The sequence below is a fragment of the Crassostrea angulata genome, chromosome 7 (genome assembly GCF_025612915.1).
Source record: "Crassostrea angulata isolate pt1a10 chromosome 7, ASM2561291v2, whole genome shotgun sequence".
Taxonomy (NCBI): Eukaryota; Metazoa; Mollusca; class Bivalvia; order Ostreida; family Ostreidae; genus Magallana; species Magallana angulata.
In genome coordinates, this window is record NC_069117.1 from 13,177,597 (window position 1) to 13,193,893 (window position 16,297).

A 16,297-nucleotide genomic window follows, 5' to 3' on the forward strand; every position below is an offset into this window, starting at 1 on the left:
GATATATCTCAGATTGGTCATAAGATTCGTCTTAAGATATGTCTTAGGACATGTCTTAAGACGAATCTTAAGATACTTTCGTGAACATGCCTACTGTATTGTAATTATATATACACATGTAGAATAAAATCTTATTTTGGTTTTCTGATTTCTTCTTGCATTATTGATCTATGTATGTACATATATAATTTACAAAAATATATATGTAAACTTTCAATGTCATTTTAAAAAATGACAATTCACACAACTTTTGTGTTTGTGTTGTTTAACGTTAGTCAGTGCAATGATTAGGCTATTCTATCTAAATATTTGGATAAATCAAATTTCACGTCAAAATGTAAAACATAAAAATATTTGTCTGCAGGGAATTTAACAGGCCTTGGACGCCTCTGTCCTCAACTGAAAAGTTAAATTAATAAAATCTGTACTACCTTAACGCTATACGAATATCAATATTACTATCTAGACAGGGAAGTCCTCCGTTGGCTCGAAATGAATAACCTTGAATCTTTTCACATATTATTTTCAAATCAGGAAAGTGGGCTTCAAGACAGCTTGTGTTACACGTGTCTGATGTGAGATAAAATGTTAAACTGGTTTTAAAATACTCGCGCATCAAACATTTTCCTAAGTGAATTGATTTTATCAACCTTGGTAATGGATTTTATCATAAATTTGTTGAACTGCATAGCTATTACATTTCAGTGATGTTATATGCGAAGGACAGAAATTTTTTTTTATATAAATGAATGCTATTATATGCAGGCACGTAGCATCGTTTTTGAAAGTGGGGGGGGGGGGCCAGACCCATCCAAAAAATCTTGACAAGCAAAAAAAAAAAAAAAGGAAATTTAAAGTTTCCAAAAATTTTCAAAATCCTAATCCGTGGGGTGGGGGGGGGGGGGTAGACTTAACTATACTACAAATTCCCCTACCAAAATTGTCTTCCCTCCAAATCATGAAATTCCTAATCCGTGGGGGGGGGGGGGGGGGGAGAGGTTACTTCAATTTACTCCTCATTTCCTTATTTTCATATCAATTTTTTCCTTACTTCCAAAAAAGTGGGGGGGGGGGGGGGGGCAACACAATGATAATTCTTTTTTTTATATGTAAATTTTAAAAAATTTGTTGCTGCGAGAACAAGTGGGGGGGGGGGGGGGGGGCCAGGCCCCCTCTGCCCCCCCCCCCTCCCCCCTGATGCTACGTGCCTGATATGAGTATCGATGTAGACGAAACAGATGTTGTATTAATAAAATTTGATCGTCATTAATGGCGTATTTCAGGCTTATTTCTAGGAAATAGCATCATATAGTTACTTCGATGTTTGTCTTCCGATTTTATCATATTTTAAAAACGTTTAAATTTCTGTTACGGTAGCTGTGACATAAACACTTTTTTTTATCAGAGGAAATAATATCACCATATAAGTTTAATGTATGCTTGCGCTCTCTCTCTCTCTCTCTCTCTCTCTCTCTCTCTCTCTCTCTCTCTCTCTCTCTCTCTCTCTCTCTCTCGTTCATAAGAATGACAGGAAATCTAAACAATGAATTGCATTTTGATTTTGACTTAACTATACTTCCAAAAAAAAAATTCCCCTACCAAAATTTTCTTCCCTCCCAATCATGAAATTCCTAATCCGTGGGGGGGGGGGGGGGGGAGGTTACTTCAATTTACTCCTCATTTCCTTATTTTCATATCAATTTTTTCCTTACTTCAAAAAAAGTGGGGAGGGCCAACACATTGATAATCCTTTTTTTATATGTAAATTTTAAAAAATTTGTTGCTGCGAGAAAAAGTTGGGGGGCCAGGCCCCCCCCCCCCCCCTGCCCCCCCCCCCCCCCCTGATGCTACGTGCCTGATATGAGTATCGATATAGACGAAACAGATGTTGTATTAATAAAATTTGATCGTCATTAATGGCGTATTTCAGGCTTATTTCTAGGAAATAGCATCATATAGTTACTTCGATGTTTGTCTTCCGATTTTATCATATTTTAAAAACGTTTAAATTTCTGTTACGGTAGCTGTGACATAAACACTTTTTTTTATCAGAGGAAATAATATCACCATATAAGGTTAATGTATGCTTGCTCTCTCTCTCTCTCTCTCTCTCTCTCTCTCTCTCTCTCATAAGAATGACAGGAAATCTAAACAATGAATTGCATTTTGATTTTGCTATCGTTACATTATGAACTGCAAAGGCACTAGAATGGGCTACTAGTATTCTGTGATATGATGCACCTTAATTCTTCTCCACCACTGTAAGTAATGCTATGTGGGCATCGGAGAACTTACTGTTTGTCAATGCAAATAGCCATTCATATAAAGGTACATGTATACAGTATGAAGGTGTGAAAGGCATTCAAACATTAATACATGCATAAAACTGTGTAGTTTTTTAAACAAAAGATCACGCCCCGAAGCACTGGTGATAAATGCGACGTCTTTTTGTTGGTCTATTTTTTCACTTCATAATATTGTAATAATTCTGTTATAAAACGTATATACGTGTCTTTGGCAATTAAGAGGTTGTGAATTAAGAATAGTAATTCTAAATGATAATTATATGTAGTTCTGTTCTACATGTAAATTAGCTCTAGACAAACTGGCGTTTACACAATTAGATTTCAAATTACTTATGAGTAATTAAAATTTTCTATTACATACGAACAATTTAACTTCACACCGTATAAAAGAGCTTAGATATTATTTCACAAACTTATCATAATTGTATACATTATGTGTCAAAAACCATAAAATAGATGTACAATGTATACGTATTCGTGTCGCAAAGCTATTTTCTTATCAACAAAATCTCGTTTTATTTATTTTTTTCTCTCCAATCTGAGTTTACGGTCTTCGCGTTGGCTAATTGCAGCAGTCTACGAGCGGAGCATCAAAATGATTGAACAAAAAGGGAGAAAAATACAGAGAAATTAACAAGATAGCCATCGGTGTTGAATTTCCCCTTAAGAAAGATTTTCAGTTTTTTGTTCTGAATTAGAATTTAATCGGCTGATCCTAACGGATCTGTGGCAAATTCGTGTCTTACAAAGATATTAAGGACACTAGTTCTCAAATAAAGCTCAGAACGATACAGAATTTTTTTTTCATAATTAAGGTTTTTTGAAAATTCAATATACATCAAGCATTTAACACCCTGGCCCCATCTTCACCAATATTTTTAAACCACTCAACTCAAATCCTGTAAGAAAAAGGGCATAAATTTGAGATCGAAACTCAGACTTGAGGCTGAGTATTGACTTGAGGAGAGTTGGTGATCACCTGGGTATGGTTACATAGTATGTATTTTGAACACGAATTTTCTTATAGGATAATATTCATTTTGCAAACTGTTTATCATGTTTGGTAAATATTTACAACATATAAGCCATTACAAAAATTCGTCATTAATTTTGAGATCAAAATTAATATAGATCAAATTGCTGTTCATTTTTCTACAATATCCAACAACATTACATAGCCTTTACAAGTGTCAAAACCAAGAAGAAATTTATTTTGACCCCGTTAATATCTCCCATTTAAAACCTCATTGAAACCGCCGATTTTTTTATCATATTTTTCTATCAATGCACCCCCTGGACATGTGTTATTTGAAATATAAAATAAGGATAGTGTTTCTCTCTATGTTTAAAATCCACACCATTCAAATTCGAGCGTAAGTGTGAAGAATATTCAATTATGATCCCATCTTCTTTGTACAGAGAAATCATTTGCCCTTTTTAAGGCCCTATTGAAAAATAAAATACGCGAATTTGATCATTTCAAAGGCGCATATTGAAAAAGATATCGATATTAGGCAATGTAGAGTACAGGCTAAGTTTGGTGAGCTTGTTCACAATCTTCCTAATTCATAGTCAATAAATCTGGTGAAATCAAGGCGGCGACAAACGGAAACATAAATATCTAAGGATCATGGCAGATGGCTTCTCTGCAGTCAGGTCTTGCATCTTTATGTAGGTACATGTGTACGCGTGCTATCACTGGGAAGTTGGCCCAGGAAAACCCTCATTTGGAAATTGAAATCACAATAAGTCGAAAATTAATGCGATATTTGTAAACGCTTCCTTGAGCAAATTATGTTCAAATTGAAATTCAAATAGAGTTCAAGTTGTACCAAATAATTAAGATAAATGACATCAATGCAAAAGTGACACAATAAAATTGATTTTCTTTTTGAAAAGTTCACGTTTGTTTTCTATTGCATGTCATTTTTATTAGTAAATAAATGCAATGGCACCTAAGACATTCAGTTGATAATCTCTCGTAAACATTGAAGTTAATGTTTGCTCTCAACTGAAATCCTAAGAACAGTACTTAGCAGAATATATCAAAAGATATAACCAATGATCCGACTACATTCAAAACTGAAATAAATGATCAACAGAAATTATTATTGTGCAACCTCAAGCGCATCAGCATCAAAGGCTTTTTACATCTGCAGAAAGAAGTTCATGAATTATGGATTTTTCTACTGCTCGATTAATTTTATTTAAAAGCCGCGTGATTCGCTGTTTTTCTATTGGGTTTCTCCTCGCCTAGGAAGGCGGAGTCTTCGTTGTAAACAGGTCACTTTTAAAAATTAAACCTTTTAAATAACACTGCGAAGCTACTTATCAGATGATAGCGCGTCAAGAAACGTCCGTTTTCTCTGCAGGCTCAAAGACAAGAAGATCACAACGAAAAACGTGCTATGTTTTTGTTTCAAGTGACAATGACTGGACGTTATTTTACGGCTACTCGAGTTTGCAGAATTTATCTGGAGGGATTTGGACAAAAGGTGTGAGAATCCCCCTGACTCGGGCCGATTACGCCGGATTAGGACAAATCTAAAGAACATCGATTGGAAAACATTGATCAACACTGCTACAGATCTATACCGTTTTTAATTACGGGCGGATTAAAGCGTCAAAAGATGATTTATTTAGGCATGGAAATGAGATTGTTACTTGTAAACGAAATAAATTGACTTCTATTGCGAGTCTTCATTTATTTCACGTTTCTTCCACGAGATTTGACATTACGAGTATCGGTTATTGATGTTTAACGTAAACAGTTTTTTCAAGGCATTGGGCCCTCTCGACTTCTCGATGGAAAGAGGAACGACATTTGGAGTTTGATTGACTATCACGACAGGTGCGCGTTCTGATATATCCAAGTTTGTGTCTTCACCTTACACCATGAAATTGCTACGCGTACAGTGTTGGTGCCTTATGTTGCTTGTGTTGCAAGTGCATGCTTTGGAAGTGACTTACAACCTGGAAGAAGAAACAAAACGTGGGGTTCTGGTTGGAAATGTTGCAGAGGATGCTGGACTGTCAAATGTCAACAATCCGACATTTAGCCTGTTTCAGGCCGGGTACCCCGCGGCCAAGTGGTTCTCTATCACCGAGGACCTGGGCGAACTCCACACTAACGCTACTATAGACAGGGACACTATCTGTGAATTCCAGGACCAGTGTGTTCTTAATCTGGTGGCTGTTGCCTCCACTGAAGATGGGGATTTCCACAAGATTAAAATATACGTCAACATTATAGACATAAATGACAATTCGCCAACATTTTCAAAGAGTGTTGTCAGTTTACAGATATCGGAAGACACTGCTATCAATTTTTCATATTCCCTCGAGGGCGCCGTGGATTTAGATACGGGTAACAACTCCGTGGAGAGGTACGAGATCCCGTCGCACGACTCACCATTCCATACCGCGGCGGACAAGTTCTCTGATGGCCGATCTATGTTAAAACTCATCCTCAAGCAAACACTAGACCGCGAGACCCACCCCAGCTATCTGATTCAAGTGGTGGCTTACGACGGTGGAACTCCCCCCAAAACGGGATCCATGACAGTGAACATTACTGTAGGGGATATTAATGATAATTACCCGATATTCTCAAAACCCTCCTACAACGTTACCATAATGGATGACCTCCCCGTAGAATCTGTTGTTGTTAAAACATTTGCAAGTGATAAAGACGAAGGAATAAATGGAGAGGTGCAATACCGTTTAGATCCCCGCCAAACGGAGGACATCTTTCAAATTTTTCATATGAACTCAACAACGGGCGAAATCTATCTCAAAGAGTCGCTCATTTCCGGTTCTCGGGAAAATTACAACATTCTGATAGAGGCTACTGACTTGGGTAATCAGCCATTGATATCAAAATCACAAGTCTTTGTGCGCGTGCAAGATAATCACAATAACTTCCCGGTGATCAATGTGAATGTTTTGTCTGGCAGTGATACTGCCGAGGTCTCCGAGCACGCCAGTCAGGGCACCGTGGTAGCGCACGTAGCAGTGAAAGACCCCGACACAGGGGCCAACGGGTTGGTGACGTGTGATGTTATCAGCGACTATTTTAAAATTCAAAAGTTTGAAGAAAACGAGTACAAAGTTGTGGTCTTCGCGTCGTTAAATCGGGAAATGAGGGATAATTACGAAGTGACTGTCAATTGCAGAGACGCGGGAAGCCCACCCAGAGAAACCAACTTTACTTTTCCTGTCATTGTTGTCGATGAAAATGACAATCCTCCACGATTTGAAAGACAAACATATAATGCTAATATACTGGAAAATAATGATATTGATATTAGCCTTTTGGCGGTTTCTGCGACAGATGACGATATTGGGGTTAATGCTGATCTGAGGTACTCCGTATCAGAAGAAGCCCAGAACTTAGCGAGCATCGATGCGCTTTCTGGTAGTTTGAGGTTAAAGATAGCTCTGGATAGGGAACAACACAGTCAGATTTCATTTTATGTATATGCTACAGACTCAGGGGATGTTCCCCTTACCGGAACAGCCACAATCAATATAATTGTGAAAGACGCAAACGACAATGCACCTACGTATCCGGATAAAATCTCCACATTCGTTGTAACTGAAAACATAGCCGCACCCAGAGTAATAGGAACTGTTTCAGCTTTCGACAAGGATGAGGGAATCAATTCAGAAGTTCGGCATTATCTGATGACCTCGAATACTGGCGAGTTGCCTCCCTTCGAAGTGAAAGAAAATGGAACAGTACTTGTAACGCGATCCCTCGACAGAGAGACTGTTGCATTGTACGAGTTACAAATAATGGCGATGGATAGAGGTTCTCCTGCTAAAACTGGCTATTCGTTTATAAAAATCTTAGTGGAGGACACAAATGACAACAAACCTATCTTCATCTTCCCCAGCGAAGCTAACCGGTCCATTACCGTTCCATTATCAACTGCACAGAATATGGTGGTTGCAACCTTGACCGCCAGTGATGGAGATACAGATGTTAACGCTCAGCTGAGATATTATACAGACGACCAGAATATGACTGAAACCTTTGTCATCAATAGTGCTACAGGCGAAGTTATAGTTGCGCGCGCACTTGACTCTGATGACCTTGGTTTGTATGTGTTTAAGGTCAAAGTTCAAGATTGGAGTAGCAATCCTCTAAGTGCTGAAGAAACTCTACTCATCAATGTGATAGCAGACTCAGTAGCAGACGAATCGAGTTTCTCGCGGTATTACGTCATTGCTATCAGTATGTCGACAGTGACGGTTGTGTTAGCCATTGTGATTATAGTTGCAATATGTTTATTAAGAAAAGAGGACAGTAAAAGGAAACGCTACGACAGCGCCCGTTCTACCGTTGCCATAGTGAGTAAAGATGTGGAGGATCCAGATTGCTATGACAACTCTCCCCCCGTCCATAAAGAGGTCTTTTATCCACCCGGATATGACTTGGGCAACAGACAGTTTTTCCCTATTGATCGTTCCATTTCAGTCCAGGTATGTTGGTTAATCAAATCAACATTTGATATTGCAATCTATTTCTCATCAATCCTATTGATTTTTTCTTCTTCATCTCCTTATCTTATTTTTTGCAGAAAAGGGTTAAAAAACAGTCCCTTATCTATGATTCCCACTTTCTTTAGATTTATTCAGTAAAGATCATTATCGAGTAATAGTTGCTACCTTTAAGCTCGCCTTTTTGTGGTGTCTTTTTGCTAAATCACTGGCTTTTGATATTTATCCTATCATTTTACGGAGAGTTTTAAATGTACAAAGAGAAACACGGCTAGTTTGTGTATAGTTTATTCATAACATGTCATCGCTATGATTTGATTTACTCACGCAAGCAACTCCCAACATGCAGACCAAATACTTAGAGATTTTACTACTTAGGTTAATCTCGGCGGGGGTTCGATTTATTAGTTTTTATAGTGGTCACCTTGAGTGCCATGGGGTTATGTTTGCTTAAAACGGAGCCTGTTTGGTCCCAATATGTTGTGATGTAATTATCAACAAAGTCAACATGAAAAGACCTTGTCCAATGAAATCAAAATTATTCCTGATCTAGATTTTAATCTCGGCTGTTTTCTTAGTGACGCATTGAAAAGTGACACGATGAAAAGGGAAAACTTCTGTTGATTCAGAGTAAAACTTTCGCTTTATATCAATTGTGCGAAATAATCTCTGCATTCAAAAATTAATATGGCGCGGCACAAAGATTTCCTTAGTAAAATGTCTTCTAAAGTGGGTTTTAAACAACATTTTCCATTAGTACCAGACAAACAATTTGTTGTTATAATAGTAGTACTTTTAAATACAAATTTATAATGAACACGCAGCTTTTAAATATATTTTCAAGCGGAATAACAGTTTTATTATTATTAAATCGCCACAATTTTTCGACATTATTACAACGAAGAGCCTCGGTTTACTGAAAAACATAATTGCCATTTTTGTTAAAAGATCTGAATTTGAGACTTATTGTGATACAAATTCAGGCATAAATCTCCGTTAAATTGAAATAATTACCAACCAAATCGTTTAAAACCATAAATATATATTGAATTCGATTCAACACGGAAAGCTTTTTATTCATTTGTAAATTAAATAAACTGTAGTTTTGCCAAGTCATATACATGTAATTATACCAATAATTTGCAAAGTAATTACCAAAAACTCTAGGTTTGAGAAAATCTTTATAACGAATTTAAATGTTTACACACTCATTATTCCTCGCCTTTTTTATCTTGAAAAAAAAATACCTCGACAAAAAAAAACTTTTTCACTTAAACTATTTAGTTTTATACATTTTTTCGCACAATAAGAAATTAGATGTACACTGTGCACGCTCCGTTATACATTGTCCTTCGGATTGTATTTTTCTTTGCATTTTGTAACATATCTTAATCAATTATATTTTTTAGATCCCACCGACGATTCCAGAGGCAGATCCTCTCCCTAAGGTCCCGAGTGACCCCTCTTTGTGGGAAGGGTGTGAAAGTGTCAACGAAAACGAGAGAAATCGGAACCAGCTAATGACCCTGCAGTACCACCAATCCTTGATGAGGATACAGAGTATTAAACGATCAAACTCGGTGAGCAAATTTTTTGAAGGGGGGGGGGGGAGGTATGTTTGGTTGTGATGTTTTTTTGGTTTTTGTTTTGTTTGTTTGCTTGTTGTTTTTGTTTTTGTTTTTTGTTTTTTTGTTTTTGTTTTGTTTTTGGTTTTTTTGGTTTTTTTTTTTTTTTGGGGGGGGGGGGGTGGTAGTTTAGATATGTGTAAAGTTATATAAAATTACATGCACTTCTCTAAACTGTGATTTGAAGATTTTTATTCCTGAAATGACGTATATAATTAGATGCTAATTTAAGCCTTAATAAACATTATAATATTAATACTAAAGTTTATGGTAAAAAGAAATTTTTTTTTGTAGATAAGAAAATTCGGTTATAGTGAACAGTTATTATGACAATTTTGTTTTGATTTCTACATTTTAGAAATATTGATTTAGGAATAAAAAGTTTTTTAAATTATCCGGCCTCACTCTCAAACAAATTTCAAGCCGTGGCAAAGCATGTATCTATGATAGTGTTCAAGTTGCTCTATTTGTACAAATCTTGTCGTTCTATAAACACGCACAAAAGCTACAGTTTTACATATTCTACTTTGAGCTGCATGAAAAGAATACCGTTTACAAAAGTTTCGACCTTGCTAGAGTAAAATCTTTTAGTAAATAATAATTGACACCGAAGTGTTTGCCTTTATCTTAAGGGATCCGGAAATGTGCAATTAATACTGAAAAGTTTGTCAATTCGATTAGAAAATTTTTTTTATTAAAAGGCAACGTGCTCACTCTATAAAAACAAATTAAAACTCTAGGTGAAGCACGATTGCAAGTAATTGATACATGTTTGTTTTATTTTAACAAATGCATTAGGTTTCCGACACTTTGTGGATATCAATTTAATCCTTTGATCCAGACTTTAGTTACTTCGAGTACAATATTTTCCATCGTGTAGAGCAAATACTATTGTGTTATGGTTCAATTTGTTGTTAATTTAAGCCGTGGCCTTAATCTATTTTGTATTTCTTTTTGTAGACAATCTGACGTAGCGGCAGTTGAAGGAGCAAAAGCATTAATTAGATATACCTCCCCCTTTGGGGGAGTTCTTTCAGTAGAAATAAACTAACAGTGAATATATTAACAGGGGGATTATTGGACTGTGTAAATATGGCGAGAAACTGAGAAAAATCTCTACGTCAATATTGATTCACCTGTTTTTACAAACTGATACTAAAGTTATACAAGGAACAAAAGCTTCTCCTGCGGATAAAAACGGAAGCCGATCTTGTGTAAGCACGCGACGAACCGGACTATCGAGGAACGAGAAAAGACGAATAAAGCTGCCTGCAGAAATGCCAGCCAATCGAATAATAATCGTAAGTTTACAGGGATTGTGAATTTTAAAATGCAAAGCGAAAAACGCTTTTAAAAGATAATCGCTTAAAGATTTTGTCAACCCATTACTCTTTTGGAAATTGACATGGCGGCAGCTCAAGTGTTTTATATGTCACACTTGATCTTGAGAACAACATAAACAACAAGAAATACTACATCTTACTCTAGAATTAATACAGTACATGTTATTACATGCCCAAAAATCGAAAACCACTTATTTTCGAAATTAAAAGTTGGGTGTACTTGAGCAGAAGTGAATAGCACTTTAGTGGTTAATTAAATAACTTCTGTCGAGTTCAGGTGTCATTTTCTAACCCTTTATACTCTCTGAAGGTCCTAATTAACTACTTCAGTTTTCAATTCTTCCAGCTAAAATCAGTTTGATATACAGTATACCTGTATTTATAAGTACACGTGTATACACATCCTTGTTAAATATATTGAAATGAAGGCCTCTCAGTAGTGAACGATGAATAACTGTTACCGTTTAATTTGTTTGATACGCCATCAGACATCGGTCAATGTTTAAACATAAGTGTGTGGTATATTGTTATTTAAAAGAGTCGACAGTTGATACTAATCTGTTGTCATTTACCCAAACTTTTAATAAATATTGGCTTAAGAGCGTGCGTTTCTCTTCTGTGACAATAATAAATACTATTATCAAAACTCATTTCGGCGATTTAATTCCCTTTCTCTTTGATATTCAGAAAGTCCCCTGCTTCGTTGATGTACTCATTGACATGTCATTATATTCAACGAACTTTTATTCTGCTGTCAATTTAATTTATAAGAATAACTTTATTAATCATTCTATTTCTTGTAGGTCGAAAATGCTAAATCTACCCTGAAGTATTGAAACCGGAAATGGGATATTTTGGACCGCATGGGAATCGGAATATTTCGGCTTTTAACCAAACCGACAGACGAAGCAAGTTTCTAATGGAATAACAGACAATTATCTTTCCTGCTTACATGTAAATTGTGTGCCAAAGGCTTAGCGTAGGACCTTAATGGATGAAAGTAGACATTTTATTGCAATAATTGAGACATTTTTCGCAAAATTGTTTGTGATTGTGCGATAGGACGATATCTTAAATTTTTGATGGCATTTTTGTATTGTTATGATAATATGGTGCTATATGTTGTTATGAAATTGGATTAAAATTTTATCATAAAATTGCTTTATGTATTAATGCACACAAGACTTCTAATTTTACTTCCACGCATGCATGGATACATTTTGTTAGGTTTGATAAAATGTTGAATCACCGAATTCAAAGAGAATGAATTTTCATTAAAGAGAAAGTTGGGACCGATTGAATGAAATATAGCTTTCCATCTTTGTAGTACATACAACTTAAGTAAAATTTTGTATATCGGATGTATGTTTTCCTGGACCAACAACGTTAAATAAACATGAAATATTGCTATGTATGCCGTGAATAGGTTGTAATTATCCAGCAACTAAGCACAGACACCTCGGCCCGTAAATCTCCTCTATACAAGTGGTACAAAAGCGTGCTCATTACGCTGATTTGGGATCAGATTTGGTGGTCTTTTCGCTGCTTGATCTTTTTGAAAATTGGGTGACATTAACCCGAAATGAATTACAGAGTAGACACTGGAAAAGAGAAACCCCGCTCCCCTAGGCTTGTTATTTTTCTGATAATGTACATTCTCAAGACACCGTATCTTTCTTGTTTTGATACCTTTAAATATCTTCAACGACTCCATCGGAGATTTAAAAGGTTTAAAAATTGGTCTCGATGAGTTTATGCCAGTTCAAGTTCATTTGAGAAGATAACTGAATGGCAGAATTTTAAACAGAATTATAAAATTCGATATCCGGTTTTGAATTTTTAGCAGTTTCTCAATCTGATACCGAAACACATGGCAAATGTAACAGGGTTTAATGAAAACTCTGTAGTTGGAAATAATGAAATAAAGACTGTTAATTTGAATTATTATTCAAGACAAAACACGCACAGACACGGTTAACCATAAACAGAAATTGTATATAATCACCGATTTAGCATCTAATTTATAGAACTGGTTCTAATGATATCGTATCGTTTTCAAAATCTACATGCATAATGTATAGCAATAAAGCACGATGCAAATCCCACGTGTCGTATGGCAGATAGCAATTTTAAAAGTAGCAAACAATTATTATAATAAAAAATTAAACAGTGCTTCTTTTATTGATGTTGCCAAATTTTAAATAGTAATTTGAGTTTTTAAAATGCATTAAGCGGCCATCTAAATTTATTTAATGATTTCAATGATTTGGGGTAAATAGGAGGGCCGGATTCGGGTTCATGAAGGAGGCACCTTTATTTATTTTGTGACGTACTTTCTTATGATGAAAAAAATCAACTAAATTTCAGCATTATATTACAAATAGTTTATACATATCACATAATGTACAATTTTGATTTCTAACAGTGTATATATACATTTGTACATGTGGCCGAATGGGTTAAAGCTGAAGATTATGTTCTACATTTCATGAGCTCGAATCCTTCTAGGGATATTAATGATTTTGCTTAAACCTGTAAAATGTATTTCATGGTAAAATAATCTCAATTTTAAAAACATATTTTGAATATGATGTACTTTCATTTACATTTATATCTCAAGGTGTCCCATACGACCTTAATATTCAAAGAGACATCAGCGAGTGGTCAGTTTGACGCGTAACCGCGGACAGTTAGTATCCTCGGGAGTTTTTGATGTCGACCGAGGACCGATGCCCGTCGCAGATAGTGCTATGATAGCTCCAGCGAACACGTTTTAATGTTTGACCAGCAGACGTTATCAGGAATAAATTGAATTCTTTCTGCAGATGATTACGGTGGTTAATACCGTGTGGCGAACGCCCTATCAAACACCAATTTGCTTTTCAGCGTTAATGGCGCGATTCTCTCTTTATGTCGCCAAAATGTGGTCCCATCCAGAAAAATAAAATATCTGTTGTAAATTATAGATTTCGTGTGTAAACAGGGCGAAATGTGTTTATTTGATTTGCAAAGTCAAGTTGATAAACGCTCGGATACGTATTTTTTCCATTTATTATTGAAATTTAAATAAACATCTTTGACGGTGTATAACTTGTCTCGCCCCCTAGTTCTGTACCCATAAACCCATCCTTATACAAATAAGTCTTCATAATATTTTTGTTAAGTAAAGGATATAAGCCAAAAACTGTCCATTCTGTGAGAGAAAGAACTGATCGAGGCCCGAAGGGCCGAGATCAGTTCTTTCTCTCACAGAATGGACAGTTTGAGGCTTATATCCGACTTAAAACATTCTCCTCTTTTGTTTTAAGAATAGACTGCAACAGGTACACCAGTAGACAATGAAAATAAAGAGAGCTATTTTTAACCACCCCTAACAAAAAAAGCAGTCCTGAGTAGAATTCTGTTTCTATTGTCTACTTAGTGGACAGGTACAGGTGACTTTTTAGGTATAACTTGAACTGCATGATTTTTTATTCATTCACACTACTTGTGTCTTAGTACCGAGATGTCTTCCTCTGATGGAGAAAGCATTTTCTTAAACTCAGTCAAAATTCAAAGATGATAATGAAAATCATCCAAACACGGATGGTGTTCTAAGTGACATTTTAGATATAGAGGCTGGGCCAGATTTTGATTTAATTCAGATCTGTGTCTTTTCTGTTATCTCTGATGAAGATAGATTAACGCCAGTCAAGAAGTAGAGAGCATTGATAGGTTTTTAAAACCTCTGAATCAGCAGGATTTGGATGACTTAATACGGAGTGGTTTGTCTAAGAAAACGGACATTGAGCAGGGAAATATTTCTTTCAAATTTAACTTTTGAAATCCTTAAAACACATGTGGATAACCGGTGAAATCTGGATTTGAATACTATTTTCCTGATTCCACAGATATATACAACTGCATTTGGATTATTTTCCACTCGCGTATAAGTGCATTTGAATTATTTTTCAGAGATGTATCAGTTCATTTGGATTATCATATTTCAGAGCATGCTTAATTTAATTTCATTTTGTTTTCAGATGTATGGCTTTGCATGGTATTTGTTTTATTACACGTCACCTGTACCTGTCCAATAAGTTTACAATTACTATCCATTATTTTTTATTGGGCAGTTTTCAATGTCCATTCTTTAAAATAATGGACAGTTTTTTAAAACTTATTGGACACTTACAGGTAACTTAATGGATTTGTTTTGAAATCTACAAGTACTTTATGCTATATAATAGCTTAAAATAACAAAGGATTGCATAACGAAAATGTTTTAATATATCTGGGTGTATATATCCTTTTGTAGAGGCAGTTTGAAAATTTTAATCAGTTAATGAAGGGGCGAGACTTTCAATGTACATATACATGTATATATCAAAACTACAATATACAATGGTTTGCTTTATTGAATATTCTTTTAATTTTTTTTTTTAAAGTTTTTTCCCATAATGCATCAACTCATGAAATGGACAAGGACATTGTTAGTGCGCTGTCAAATGCATTAAAATTGTGTCAACAGAAAAAAGATTCTTTTATTTCCCCATTTTCTTTCTTAATGTATGAAAAGAATCCTTTTCACTTCTCAGAATTTTGTAAATCGATATTTCAAATACAAGGTTGAAAGGCGCATTATTTGTTGTTAACCGCGAGTGCCGAAAAAAATATGAATTTCCTGTCATAAGTCTATTGTAGTAAGATACACTGACTCAGTGGTGAGATGTAGAGTCATAGAGTGACACAATGCCCTCACAATACCAGCCAGCTATCTGTCTATCCCTCTCTTACAAACCTTTTGAATCCAAGGACTAGGATTATTCTACAGAGCGTTTTTTATTAAACTACGAGAATAGAAGGCTGTTGACTTTCTTTTGAGAGAAACTCGAGTTCTGGGATCATATCAACTTAAAAGGCGGGTGATATCCTTTTGAAGAATCCTGAAGTATTATCAATGCCATCTTTTGTAAATATTGTAAATATTACGTAATTTTCGATTTGTGAACCTTTTTACATACGTTTGCTTGCTGTATGTAAATTAGATCTTATATATCTCCGTGGTGTACGTTTTCATGAATAAACTTAATCAGAAAGCATCAAATTTACGTCCTTGAGGAGGTACATTATTCCGAGAGGTCAATATCGTGACGTGTGCAGCTCAATGCTATAAAAGCTCAATGTGACACCGTTATTGTACAGCGATAGGTAGTTTTGTGTCACAAAAAAGAGTTCTGTGGTTCATATCGGTGAAAAAGAGAGAGAGAGAGAGAGAGAGAGAGAGAGAGAGAGAGAGAGAGAGAGAGAGAGAGAGAGAGAGACCCAACAACATTGTGGTAACAAAAAACAAAACAAAAAATAAAAACTTGTTATTATTTGTACAAAGAATTCGCTTACAATTAGATTAAACCTCCATATTTTTCTAAAACAGCCTATGAAAATTATTTTTTTTACCAGTTATTTCTAATTTAATTAAAATTAGATGTTCCGAATCCGAGACATATAGTTTTAATTAGATTGCAATTGATTAATATTA

At 35.5% G+C, this 16,297-nt stretch overlaps 1 protein-coding gene across 1 annotated transcript; it reads left to right on the forward strand.

The window, feature by feature from the left end:
* The first annotated feature begins 4,608 nt into the window (after positions 1-4,608).
* Positions 4,609-11,936, forward strand: LOC128155349 (protocadherin-11 Y-linked-like). Its single transcript, XM_052817021.1, has 4 exons — positions 4,609-7,793; positions 9,221-9,391; positions 10,397-10,737; positions 11,583-11,936. The coding sequence occupies exons 1-3, from the start codon at positions 5,202-5,204 to the stop codon at positions 10,403-10,405; spliced, it is 2,772 nt and encodes a 923-aa protein (XP_052672981.1). The 5' UTR covers positions 4,609-5,201; the 3' UTR covers positions 10,406-10,737; positions 11,583-11,936.
* Positions 11,937-16,297: the final 4,361 nt, after the last annotated feature.